Below are 12,851 nucleotides of genomic sequence, written 5' to 3'. Positions count from 1 at the left end.
TCTCTTGCGTCTGACAATGTCAACAAACACTCCCTTAGTCCATGATCTGCACCCGCGCTGTTTTCTTTCTAACTGACATTGGAGTTAACATAAAGTTAGGAAAAACAATGAGAAACCTTGTGCTCAATGTAATTAAACTGGAAATCTAGATTTCTTTTCAAGCATTTCCAGGATATGTGGCCACTGTACAGTTATCACTGATAGAATTTGTGGTTTTATATATATTTTAAAGTATATGTAACTGCTCTGACTAATGTAATTGCTGTATATGGACATGCATGTAAAAAAATAAAATAAATAGTAAACATTATGAGAGATGGGAAAATGTCTATTTTTTACTCTTTCTTCCTACCTAGCTGTATCCATACACATTGTCCTGAGGTATATTACTGAAACACTCTCTTTTTTCTTTTCTTTTTTCTTTTTTTACCATTTCTCCTTGAAAAAGCTATTTGTAGTCCTTCTACCACTGACACAAATAGCTAAGCGAACTTATATTCCATATTTTATCTGTTTCAACTACAGTTTCGTCCTCATGATGCACTTTCCCCCCACTCTTAATGAATGTCTAACCCCATTGTTCGTTCCTTTTGAGCTCCTCCCTTAGAAACCCATTCTCCCACCACTTATCTCATCCAGGGTTTTACCAATTTTATCCTAGTGCATTTGGCCCACCCACTGTGTTCTATTTCTCTATCATGTTATTTTGAAATTGTTTATTTTATTTTGTTTTTTCGTGTATTTATTTTGATGGTATTTTATGCTTCTTTGTATTTTATTTTGCTATACTGTAATTTTGGGCTTGGCCTCATGTTAGCCACCCCAAGTCCCCTTTAGAGGCAGGGTAGAAATAAAGATTATTATTATTATTGAGCAGAGATTAACCCACTGAGCTAATTGATCCACAGTATTCCACAACAATAATTTTTGCAGATTTTTGGGAAATATTACAGGCATATAAGACACAGAGGAAGGTAAAACCAGTAAGGAGTAGGCAAGTCAAACCTAGAAGTGGGGAGCAATGGAATGGAAAAAACTAGATTAATTATTACAGGGAAAGTGAACATTTAAAAAGGAAGAACTGTAAGCTTGGGTAAACAGGCAATTTTTAAACTACACTGACAAAACCCCAGACAGGAACAGATTGTTTCCTCTTACCCACTTCCGTGTTCCCCACCACAAGCCTGGCATCAGGGTACTGAGCTTTGAGCGCCACTAGTTCCTTGAGAGTTGAGGGCTGAAACCACATCACACGCTCCCCTTTGAAGCACAGCTGCTTTGTGGGTTTATTATTATGAGTCTGTGGAAACAATAGATTTGGTGATATACACTCAGACTGTCCAGTTTCTTTCACTGATGTTGCAAACAACTGAAACATTTTAATGCTAAAGCCATCAGTGGTGAATTAACAACACTGTTTTTTAAAAGAGAGAGAGAGAGACTAGAAATGAATTGTCATTGTTGCACCCAGCTTCCTTGACCTTACATTGGTAAATCATAAAATAACCATGTCATCTTAAGTGAAAAGATTAACAGAAAATGTGGGATTTTATTCAGCTGTGTGGAACAGGCCTAAATGCCTCCCCATCAACTGCATCCCCAGGATTCTGCGGTATGTAACCATGACATGCTAAGTAGAATCACGGTGCTATAATCAAAGTACTCTAGAGGCACACCACTAAAGTCATTTACAGAACTAGAGCTGCACCATTTAGTTGCTTTTTAAGACAGGATTATTCAATTAAATGATTGTGACTGATTAGCAAGAACTTAAATTAATTGCACATCAGATTTATTAAGTAACTTAGCAATTTTCAAGTACAGCAATTTATAAAAACCACAAAGATGAAGTAGAGATTCATGAAACATTTAGGTTTTCTAACTCCCAGTGTGAATTTACTTGATCTGCACTTCTCAAACATATATTAGTTGGGGGTGCTTTGAATGCAATATTCCTGCTTCTTGGCATGGGGTTGGACTGGATGGCCCATGGGGTCTCTTCCAACTCTATGATTCTATGATTCTATATGCGAAGAGAAACATAATTGCCCTTTGCATTTTTACTTTTCTGACTTTTGCATTGGAATTGTCATCTCAAATAAGATATATAATATTTAAGATAATACATTTGTCTTAAGGCTAAAAACAATAGGAATATTACCATTAATATGAGTTTTAATTAAAGGGCGACAAGTACATATAAAAATAAATAAAATGGAATTCAGGAAAAGCAAATAACATGATACAGGATTTTCTTTGTTATCAAGTGTGAGTGAACATAAATGATTTTTTTAAAAAGCTAACCTAAAATGTGTAACCACCTCAACTGATGGGGCTTTTCCTTCATCGTATGCTGGTTCACCTCCCTTTTCAGCACGGAGCCCTTCAAACGTTGTAAATTTATTTATTTATTTATTTATTTGCTATATTTATATACCGTCCCTCACAGCCCGCAGGTGACTCAGGACTTCCAGCTGGGCTCCGTACCAAAAAGGGAGGTGAACCAGTGCACGCCACCATCTCAGCATGATCGGAGCTTTCCCGTGTTGCTTTGCCTTCAATCGGGGGAAGCCAAGCAGTGACCCTTTCCCCATGGGAAGAAGGAAGAGGTAAGGCAGGCAATGCAGGGCATGAGGCGGCAGCTTCTCCATGCCCCCCCCCCCCACCAGGAACCCATGGATTCATCCTGATGTGGAGTGAATCCATAGGCCGTTGTGATAAGGTCATTAAGACATAAACCAGGAATGGGCAACATACAATCTGCACAATCTGCACCAATTTTGGGAAATCCTTGGAAACACCCCCTTGATCTCAGAGAAAAATGGTTAAAGCATTGCAAATTATACTCCAGGAAGTATAGTTTGTCTTTTAAGCAAGTTAGATGGGTTTCTACACCCCTTATATGAGATTTTTAAAAACATGGGCCAGCAGCCAATACTCTTTCATTCAGACAGGCTTTTAGCAACTGACTGTTGCTGAGAAAGGGGTTTTTATCAAATGGATAATGCATTTTAGTTTCTTCTATTAATGTGTTTTTAGGCTAATTATAATGAATCAATGTATTAGTTCCAATTCCAGTACATCCATTGAATCAATTGTTGAATTCTGAATAAACACTTAGGTAAATCCCAGTGAATTAATTGATCTACTCTTACATTCTTATATAGTCTTTTAAAGGACTCCTTAAATTCCATCTTTGAGATATGTATTGTCGAAGGCTTTCATGGCTGGAATGCATGGGTTGTTGTAGGTTTTTCCGGGCTATATGGCCATGTTCTGGAGGCCATTTTTCTCCTGAGAAAAATTGCCTCCAGAACATGGCCATATAGCCCGGAAAAACCTACAACAACCCATAAAATACATTCACTAAATAAACAATAAAGCCATTTAGTGAGTTTTATGGCTCAGTGTGGACCGGATCCCGGATCTCTGAAATCCCATTTAAATACTGTAATGATTATGCCACACTGTATCTGAAAGTTCATAATCAGGAGTCAACCCACAAGCACAATAAAAAGAGTCAATCCCTGTGTCTAATATTAATTTATGTAAATCCCTGTGTCTAAGATTATTTTCTGTGAATTCTTTTTCAGACATGAACTATTTCACTCTGAAACAAAGTGTTTCAGAAACACCTCATTGCTTAATATTCTTGGTTATACATTAATTGGAATCTGACAACAAACACAATCATTCTATTGTGTGCAAAGATTTCAAGGAAGATTAAAGAAAGATGAATCAAGAGTCCTTAATTTTCTTATAGTTGTTGATATAATCTCTTTTCTATGGCCCCTTCCACACAGCTCAATAAAATCCAAAATTATCTGCTTTGAACTGGAATATATGGCAGCGTGGACCCAGATAACCCAGTTCAAAACAGATATTGTGGGATTTTCTGCCCTGATATTCTGGGATATAGAGCTGTGTGGAAGGGTCCCATGTCTGTCTGTCTCCCTTTCCCCCTCACTATCACTCTATCCCTCTCTATATATGTACTTCAGCACGTAAATGAGCAAGCAAGAAGAGGTGAAAATAATCTTTATCATCTGTTTTTAAAGAAAGGGTGTTGTTCAAACTAAGAGTGGGCAATCATCCTATTTTGTGATGCCCCATAATTGCAGCCCATTTTTTTAAAGAAAGAAAGAAAGAAAGAAGTATACAGGGAACACACAGTTTGGTTTCAAGGTGATTAATGTTCAAGGAAGGGCTACCAGGTGGTAAACAATGCTGAAAATTCCCTGCACAACTTGGTCTTTTTCTTACAAGAAGTGGTAAAGGACACCATCTGCCTTAAAATCCTACTGATTCACATGCACCTTGTTTAATGCTCTGCCCAACTCACCAGGCAGTGAGCTTGTGGCGGCAGGGCATCCTCCCTACTGACATGGCTTCGAAGGGGGCTTTTTCCTCCCAGAAGCCCCCTTGGCAGCAGGAGAAGCATCCATCATCTGGGCCGGTGGCCAACCGAGGATGGCCCCTGCACATCCCCTGATTGGCTGGCCAGCCACCCTCATGAGACTAGGCAGCCTTAATAAAGGCTGCACCCAGCAACATGCCTTTCTAGTATCCTAGCCCACCCACCTCTAGTTGTATGGTTTTGAATGAGCTTTTTCTTTGTCACAACTTTATGGCATGAAGCATGGGCCCTGGATCGGGCTTGCTTATCCCCCCCCCCATTGGAGGGGGAAGGTCCGGTGGTCCTCCAGGGGTTCAATGGTGTTGGGATCCCGGTATTGTGTCAGTTAGCTACTCCTAGAGAGGTTAAGCGGCACTGGACAGCAGTGGGCTGCCCGATCCCCAGATCCAGGACACATGAAGGGCTGCCAACCCTGTGTCTCTTCTGTAAGCAATAAACAAGTTACGGCCATTTGTATCCCAACACAGTGTGTGTTTCATAACTGGGTTTGCTGGTGGGAGGCTTCAGTCGAACATGCCCTAAAATTACCTTAAACAAGGATGTTAACAAGACTTCTTTTGTGCATAGTTAATTTCACAACAAAATGCCCCCCATTCTTTGTTGAAAGAACAATGCCAATTTTTTCTTATGCCATGTTATCACCTACCAACAACTCTGGGGGAAATATCGGCTCCTGTGTAGGGTCTAAAGGCTGGAACCCAGATGGATTGAACAGAGATGTGGATATCAGATCCTATAAAAGACAAACTGTCATCAGTAAACACAGCTCTCTCTTCCTTACCATAGAGGACCCTTATTTTGTACAGGCATATCCCAGTCTGAAGTAAACAATCAAGAAAGCCTGAGCTGGGAAAGAATGGGATTCTTCTCAAACCAATCTTACTAAAGACCAGTGGTTCTCCACATGTGGGTCCCCAGATGTTTTGGCCTTCAACTCCTAGAAATCCTAACAGCTGGTGAACTGGCTGGGATTCCCGGGAGTTTTAAGCCAAAACACCTGGGGACCCACAGGTTGAGAATAATTGCTATAGATATCCATGCACCGTATTGTCGAAGGCATCTATAGCAGTGGTCTACTACAGGCAAGGTAAATGGCCAGTTTGGAAGGAACTTCCAAGAGATCTACAACAAAATCAAAATGTTTTTCTATTTTATTAACTGAGGTATACTCATACATGAAAACTCTTTCTTTAAAAAAAATCTCATCATGACTAACCTTAAAGAGAATGAATGAGAAGAAAAAGCATCATTTTCATGGCCCTAGAAATAGAACCACAACCATTCACTACAACTGATTGACTTGTTCCTTCCTAGTTCCTCTGCCTAATCCAAAAACTACTTTTTAATTCCCAGATGGATTGGCTTCCCTTTGCCATGGGATGTTGCGCTTAGATGTCACCGGCCTCTCACAGGCCTGCTTCTTGCTCTTATCAAGCAGGGTGATTGGGGAAATTGCATCACACTGAGGTAACAGTGGTATGTAATGGTTTTCACATCAAGAAGCAAATAAACCCATTCATGATTATTAATGTGAACTTTAATGGTTCTGAAACTATCTTGGGATTCAATATTTTTGATAGATCCTATGAAGCACAGACTGAAGCTAACAGCAGGTTGACCATGCAGAATGTCAGTGTATAAAGTTATTGAACAGCTAAATAGTTGGGGAGGTAGTTTTTATCTATGCTTGATTATGAAATCACAGAACAAGAGTAATTATCCTATTATCTGGAATGCAATACTTACTGTACTATCTTCTTTTCCATTCATGCAGCAACCTGAACCATTGACTAATTTTTTACCACACCCCTGATCCTATTGGGGAAAGAAACAGAACAAAGAGTAATATTTAATACAGTACTATGAAAAAAATTAACCATTTCCCAGGCATTTAGATAAACTTGGAATTGTTATTACTTTCTCCATCTTTAATAAATATTCATGAAGTTAATTCCAAGTGAGCTTTTCACAAAACATTCCTCATTTATTCCTCATTTATTCCGGCTATGTATGTCCAACAATACTGAATTAAACTAATTCAAAATCCATTCTCTCTTTCAAGGGAATCTCACAAATTTTAGCCTTGTGAGAGAAGAGTTAGATGCTTTTTTTTACAGAAAATATCCAATACTTTCATTATAATTATAATTATTTTTAACATCCTGCCTTTCCCCAGTATGGAGAATCTAGAGAACATGTGGAATATTACAAACAGGACAGATTTAAAAGCATGCAAAGAAACACCAGAAAGCCTTTTGAAAGTAAATAAATTCATAAAGGTAAAGGTAAAGGTTTCCCTGACATTAAGCCTAGTTTTGTCCAACTCTGGGGGGTGGTGCTCATCTCCATTTCTAAGCCGAAGAGCCGGCATTGTCCGTAGACACCTCCAAGGTCATCTGGCCAGCAGGACTGCATGGAGTGCAGTTACCATCCTGCAGAGGCGATACCTATTGATCTACTCACATTTGCATGTTTTGAACTGCTAGGTTGGCAGAAGTTGGGCCTAACAGCGGGAGCTCATCTCACTCCCCAGGTTTGAACTGCCATCCTTTCAGCAAGTTCAGCAGCTCAGTGGTTTAACCTGCTGCGCCACCAGGGACCCCGAAACATAAATTCATACAGGGCATCAAAAATTAGAGAGAAAGATACATCAAAGGGGGGCATCAAAAAGACAAGGAGCAATAGAGAAAGACTGTCATTTTCAATCTGTCTGAAAATTGACCTGCATTCTGTGATAGGTTCCTCAAAGGAATGAGATACATGATATGAGAGGAGAACCCAGTCCACACCCCATATTAAAAGATTAATATCTTGTTTTTATATCATGTATTTCCTCCGGATCATTCAAAGCAGAGTATGGTCATTCCATGATATCTACCATACAGGACAGGCACAGACGAGCTTAGCTTCAGTAATAAAGCAACGCCATACATGTTTAGGCTATTTACTGCCCTCTCAATCTCGTGTGAAGGTTGTGAAACATCCCTTTTCTTTTAAATGCTTGTATTCAGTCTATAGTACAACAGAAAGCTCTTGTGCAAAGTGTAAGCAAGCTTACATGACGTCATCTGGCTCTGGAACTTTTCAAGCAAGGACTGTGCTGATTACAATTTAAATGCTAATTAGAGCTGTATTGCATGATCTAGATTTCCGAAAGTCTAGATACTCAAAAGGCATGACAAATGATACACTTAATTAAAAATCATCTTCCTTTTTCATAGAAGACATCAGGTGACTTCCTCCTCTGCTCTCATGACTTTTATGTGAATTGCTGAGCAAATATGTATAACAGTTAAACTTTGACTACATTAAGTGTGAAGCCCTATGAGTTCTTCGATCAGGAGAATTGTACTTACTGCCAAACGATCACACTTAGAATTGTACCATGATATTTTCCGAAAATCCTGGTCCAGCTGCTAATGCCTTGCATAAGCACATCAGAATTTATCTACAAACTTAAATTGATTTCATTTTGATTCTCAGTCACAGGAGAATCCTTGGACCAGATTGTGGCACAGCTTATTGGGAGTCAGCTACATTAAAATCACTACTGACCGAGAGGTCATGAGTTCCAAGCCAGCCCGGAATGGAGTGAGCTTTCAGCCATTTGTCGAGCTTGCTGTCAACCTTTGCAGCCCAAAAGACAGTTGCATTTGTCAAGTAGGAAATTTAGGTACTGCTTATGCGGGGAGGCTAATTTAACTAATTTACGACACCATAAAACTCTCCAACAGCGTGCAAAAGAATGAGAAGTACTCAATCGGTGTCACAAGTGGATGGTGAAGCAACAGCTCCCCAATGGATGGAATTCAAAAAGCATACCCTCATGAAGCTGGAAAATTAAATAGCCTCTGTGTCTCTGTCTAAATATGTTGTATGTCTATGGCACTGAATGTTTGCTATGTATATGTGCATTGTGATCCGCCCTGAGTCCCCCGTGGGGTGAGAAGGGTGGGATATAAATACTGTAAATAAATAAAATAAATAAATGAACTCTGTTTTGAAGATTTCTGGAAAAATTTAGGTGAAGTCCAATTATTTCTTTATGGGCAAGCTGTCACACTTTGGCCATCAAGGGTTGTGGCATCCCTATCCACACCTCTATGAATGGAGCTCTTTCACTGGCAGGAGACAAATCCTGTGTCCAAGCTAGAGTTACCAGCTCTCACAGCCTGGACAGTCATTGGAGCAAAGGGGAGGAATTTCAGGGCAATAGGAATCTCAGGGCTTGAAAGATATGTCCATATTTTCCCTACTTCGGAAACATGATGAGTTGGGGGGTTGCTATTTAAATGGCATATTGTGTGCAACTATGGCTAATGTTTAAAGATATCATGCTTAACAACATCACTGGTGATTTCCAATTGTAACATCACAATCCATAGGTCTCAAATGTTGATTTTGGGACAATTCTGGCCTAATTCAAGGCAACATAATTTTGTTTAGGAATCAAGCAACATACTTACCAAATTCCCCATGTTATTTTCCTTGCCAGCCATACAGCAACCTAGCCCATTAACAGTTCTTCTACAGCATCCCCAATCCTAGACAGAAGGAAATGGTTCAAAAGATCAGCTTCCCAAATTGACCTTATTTCAATATTTTTAAACAAAAACTACCTTATGATCCAAGGGTAGCAACTTATGGCCTTCAAGAAGGTGATAAAATATAACTCCCATCATTGCTCATAATGTTAACTGAAGCATTGTTCCCAAATAAGAATTCTGATCCCCAATGTAGTTTTCCTTCAGTTTCCAAAAGTCTACCATTGCAATGTAGCATCAGTTGAGCATTTAGAAATAGGGTTTATGCATCGAAAAAAGGGACAGGCAAAGTCATTGGGAGAGAGGAGATGAATACAGTAAAAAGACAAGTTCTAAATAAGAAATAACAAAGTTTTAATCATCCCAAAACTTTCACCATTTATGTTCAAATTATCAGCCCCATCTTGTCATTTCCCTCAGTTCCTCAAAATAGCAAAGAGATAACCTGTCTCTACAGCTGTGTTGTAGATACTTGAGAACAATAATATCAGAAACATGTAACACTCTCTCCAAATGGAGACCAAAGATTTCCACACAGCCATATAGCCCAGAAGCCTTTTCCGTGGTGCCCCCCCCCCCCCCGGTCTCTGGAACACTCTCCCCAAAGATCTTAGACAGGCCCCTACATTGGCAGTCTTCAGAAAGAACTTGAAGACCTGGCTGTTCTGATGCACCTTTCCCGATTAGGAAATCTCCAATACCAAATCCCAGACGCACTTTATTAGAATTAAGACTGCCGCACACTGCACACTGCACTTGCCCTATAATCCTTACATATCACCTGTCACATCAGCACTTTTTAATCCTGTACCCTTTACTCTGGCTCGGCCAAGTTTTATCTTGTTTGATGTATTGTTTATTGCTTGTGGTTTTGTTGTTTTAATACTGCTTTAATTGTTTTAATTTGCTTTAAGTGTATTGTTATGTTGTGTATTGAGGCCTTGGCCTTTGTAAGCCGCATCGAGTCCTTCGGGAGATGCTAGCGGGGTACAAATAAAGTTTAATAATAATAATAATAATAATAATAATAATAATATCAAGGCAGAAAATCCTACAATATTTGCTTTGAACTGGGTTATCTGAGTCCACACTGCCATATATTCCAGTTCAAAGCAGAATGTGGGATTTTATTCAGCTGTGTGGAAGGGGCCTAAGTAGAAACACCAGGACTACATCTTTAAACTCAGTTCTGGAGATGAAAGAAATAGCATGAAGCTCAAATTATACTTATACAATTATATATGTTCCATTTCACAACAGTGGTCCTTAATAACAGATTAGACATATATGCACACACATACACAGAAGTCATTGTGTGAGATAATACAATTGGGATAATACAGCCCCCAATAGAAACTGATTCTAACACAAATAGTTTCTATGTTGGGGCCATTTCCAATTATCCTTACCTTTGCAAATGTCCGGTACCCCTCCAAAATAGGCCTGTATCCTGTACAGCGGCAGAGATTTCCTGAATTGTGCAAACAGATTGTAAAGATTGAGAGTCACAAGTGAAACAGGAAATGGGAATATGGGATTGGGTTTTTTTATTTGCCTATGAGCTACCACAGAAGATACCAAGCTTTGCATGTAAATAGGTATTTCAACATGAAAATAACAAAGGTTCTGAGATTTTAGGAAGATAGGGCTCCACTGTAAAGTCACCACACCAAAATGCCTTACCACCACATAATATAAAATCCAATTGAATGTTTGTGTCACAATTTTTCATATGCACACTTTTTTCTGTTGCCAATTAGTGCATTTTGCCTTATTGGTTCAGTGCAGACAAGGAGTCTATTGGTAAATTTTATCCCGTATTTTCCCAACTTGTATGTAATCACAGGATTTGTTCTAAATGATCTCACCAAATAATTTAATAACTATCTATGTTGTTGTTCATTCGTTCAGTCGTCTCCGACTCTTCGTGACCTCATGGACCAGCACACGCCAGAGCTCCCTGTCGGCCGTCACCACCCCCAGCTCCTTCAAGGTCAGTCCAGTCACTTCAAGGATGCCATCCATCCATCTTGCCCAATGACTTTATGTATTATTTAATCTTTTTATACCCTACCATATATCAAAAGGGAGATGATTTTACTCTCTTAATTTAGTCGGGTCATTTGAGTAGAAGGTTAGAAATAGGGCTGGACATATCAACTACATATAAACAGTTTTCACCTTGAAAAGCATCTTCAATCTCTTCCATTTTGGGTTCAGGTTGATTGCGAAGAAGGGTGTACATGGACATGACAATGCCAGGGGTGCAGAAGCCACACTGTGATCCATGACTTTTTGCTATTCGTTCCTTCAGGGATGAAAGAAGTTTTAGTTTGTATCAGCCTGTTTTACATAATCCTATAATAACAGTTTCCTAAATCACTTTAGATGCTGTGAGGATGAATACATTTTTATTCAAAACGGGTAACCTGAAGCAGGCATAATGTTCTGAGATTTAATTACATAAGTGATAATAACAAATTACATCCACTGCATTGTTTGCAAAAAAAAAAAAAACCCTGTCTTGTGGCATATTTAAAAATCAACTAACTGATTATGGCATATGCTTTTATGGACTACATTTTAATTCTCCAAATACAAAAAGTGTACACTTGTGTTACAGATAAAAGTAGACATGGTATACAATGATGGAGACAAAGAAAAGGAACACAGAGTGTAGAGACACCAATGGCTGTTTTGTGAACAGCCACTGTGAATAATTATTATAATTTATATTTTCAACATTTCCATTTCCTTTGACCTGTGTGTGTGTGTCGAACACATATAATTCAGTACTGTGCCCACATTAATTAAAACAGAAGGCTTCTATATGATTCAAGCATGTTGTCTTTTCTTCTGCAAGACACTAAGGGTGGTTCTACACAAACAATCAAATCCAGTACAAAGCCAGCTCATGGTGTCATGGTCTGAGTGTCTACATCCCCCAATGTACTCCACAGCACATGTCTAGCTGGAAGTAGCATATTTTTAAAAACGTACCAGAAATTCCAGATCAAGCCATAAAATGTGTAGGCTTGTGAGGACAGGGCTAGTGCTGCAGCATTCACGGTTAGAAACCAGAAACACAACTTGCCAGAAGGTAAATGAATTCCTCCTACCTGGAGAGGGAACCACTCAGTTCATCCCCACTCCCCCAAACAAGATAAAAATTATCCATTCTTGTCTGGGGAGGGATGACCTGATGGGCAGCAGCATGCCCAATAGGGATCAGTGCTGGGGCAAGGCAGGGCACAGCAATAAATATATTCCTGCTTTCTGATTGGTCCAAAATCATCAGATCTTTGTGGCCACCATCTCAGCCTCCAACTGGTTCCTGGGATGCCTGTGTAGGTGCTCCACAGAGAACCTGGTATTTTTAATTCAATTTCTGATGCAATTTAGTTGGTGTCTAGAACTGTCTTAGAATAGCTACCCTTCTGAAATTTGTGGTGTTTGTGTAATACCATTTTACACTCTATGTAAACACCAGACTTTCCTAAATTGCATATTCTTTCTCTGAAGTTTCATCATCAGACATTGGTAGTGATTTAACCATCACAAGCGCAAAATTCCTATTTGCGTTGTGTAGACAGTGGCGGTTCATCCATTACACGAAGTAAGCGACTGCGGTACACTTTGCTTTTCCCAGGGACGCTGAGGCACCTCCCTAAATGCCCCTCCAATTGGGCCTCACCCCATGCGCAGCGGCGGTGGTGGGGGCAGCGGTGGGAGGAGGCAGAAAAGCCACGCATGGGGCAAGGGGGAAGGGAAAGGCACGCGCCACCTCCTTCTCCTCTGGGCTCTTCTTCCTCCTCCTCTTGGTTTAAGACCTCCAAATGGAGAGGAGGAGGAGGAAGACCCTGGAGGAGAAGGGGGGAAAGACCTCACTG

At 39.7% G+C, this 12,851-nt stretch overlaps 1 protein-coding gene across 1 annotated transcript in view; it reads right to left on the bottom strand.

Moving 5' to 3' along the window:
* XDH (xanthine dehydrogenase) overlaps positions 1-12,851 on the bottom strand; it is a 62,637-nt gene that overhangs the window by 37,279 nt on the left and 12,507 nt on the right. The window contains exons 5-10 of the mRNA XM_060754145.2: positions 11,143-11,269; positions 10,371-10,432; positions 8,884-8,961; positions 6,164-6,232; positions 5,064-5,150; positions 1,159-1,300 (exon numbers count right to left, since the gene is read on the bottom strand). Coding sequence (XP_060610128.2) covers positions 1,159-1,300; positions 5,064-5,150; positions 6,164-6,232; positions 8,884-8,961; positions 10,371-10,432; positions 11,143-11,269 — 565 coding nt within the window. The remainder of the gene's footprint in view (positions 1-1,158; positions 1,301-5,063; positions 5,151-6,163; positions 6,233-8,883; positions 8,962-10,370; positions 10,433-11,142; positions 11,270-12,851) is intronic.

This window comes from Anolis sagrei, chromosome 1 (assembly GCF_037176765.1).
Source record: "Anolis sagrei isolate rAnoSag1 chromosome 1, rAnoSag1.mat, whole genome shotgun sequence".
Lineage (NCBI taxonomy): Eukaryota > Metazoa > Chordata > Lepidosauria > Squamata > Dactyloidae > Anolis > Anolis sagrei.
The sequence above is the reverse complement of the archived record's forward strand: the minus strand, read 5'-3'. Positions and strand labels throughout refer to the sequence as shown.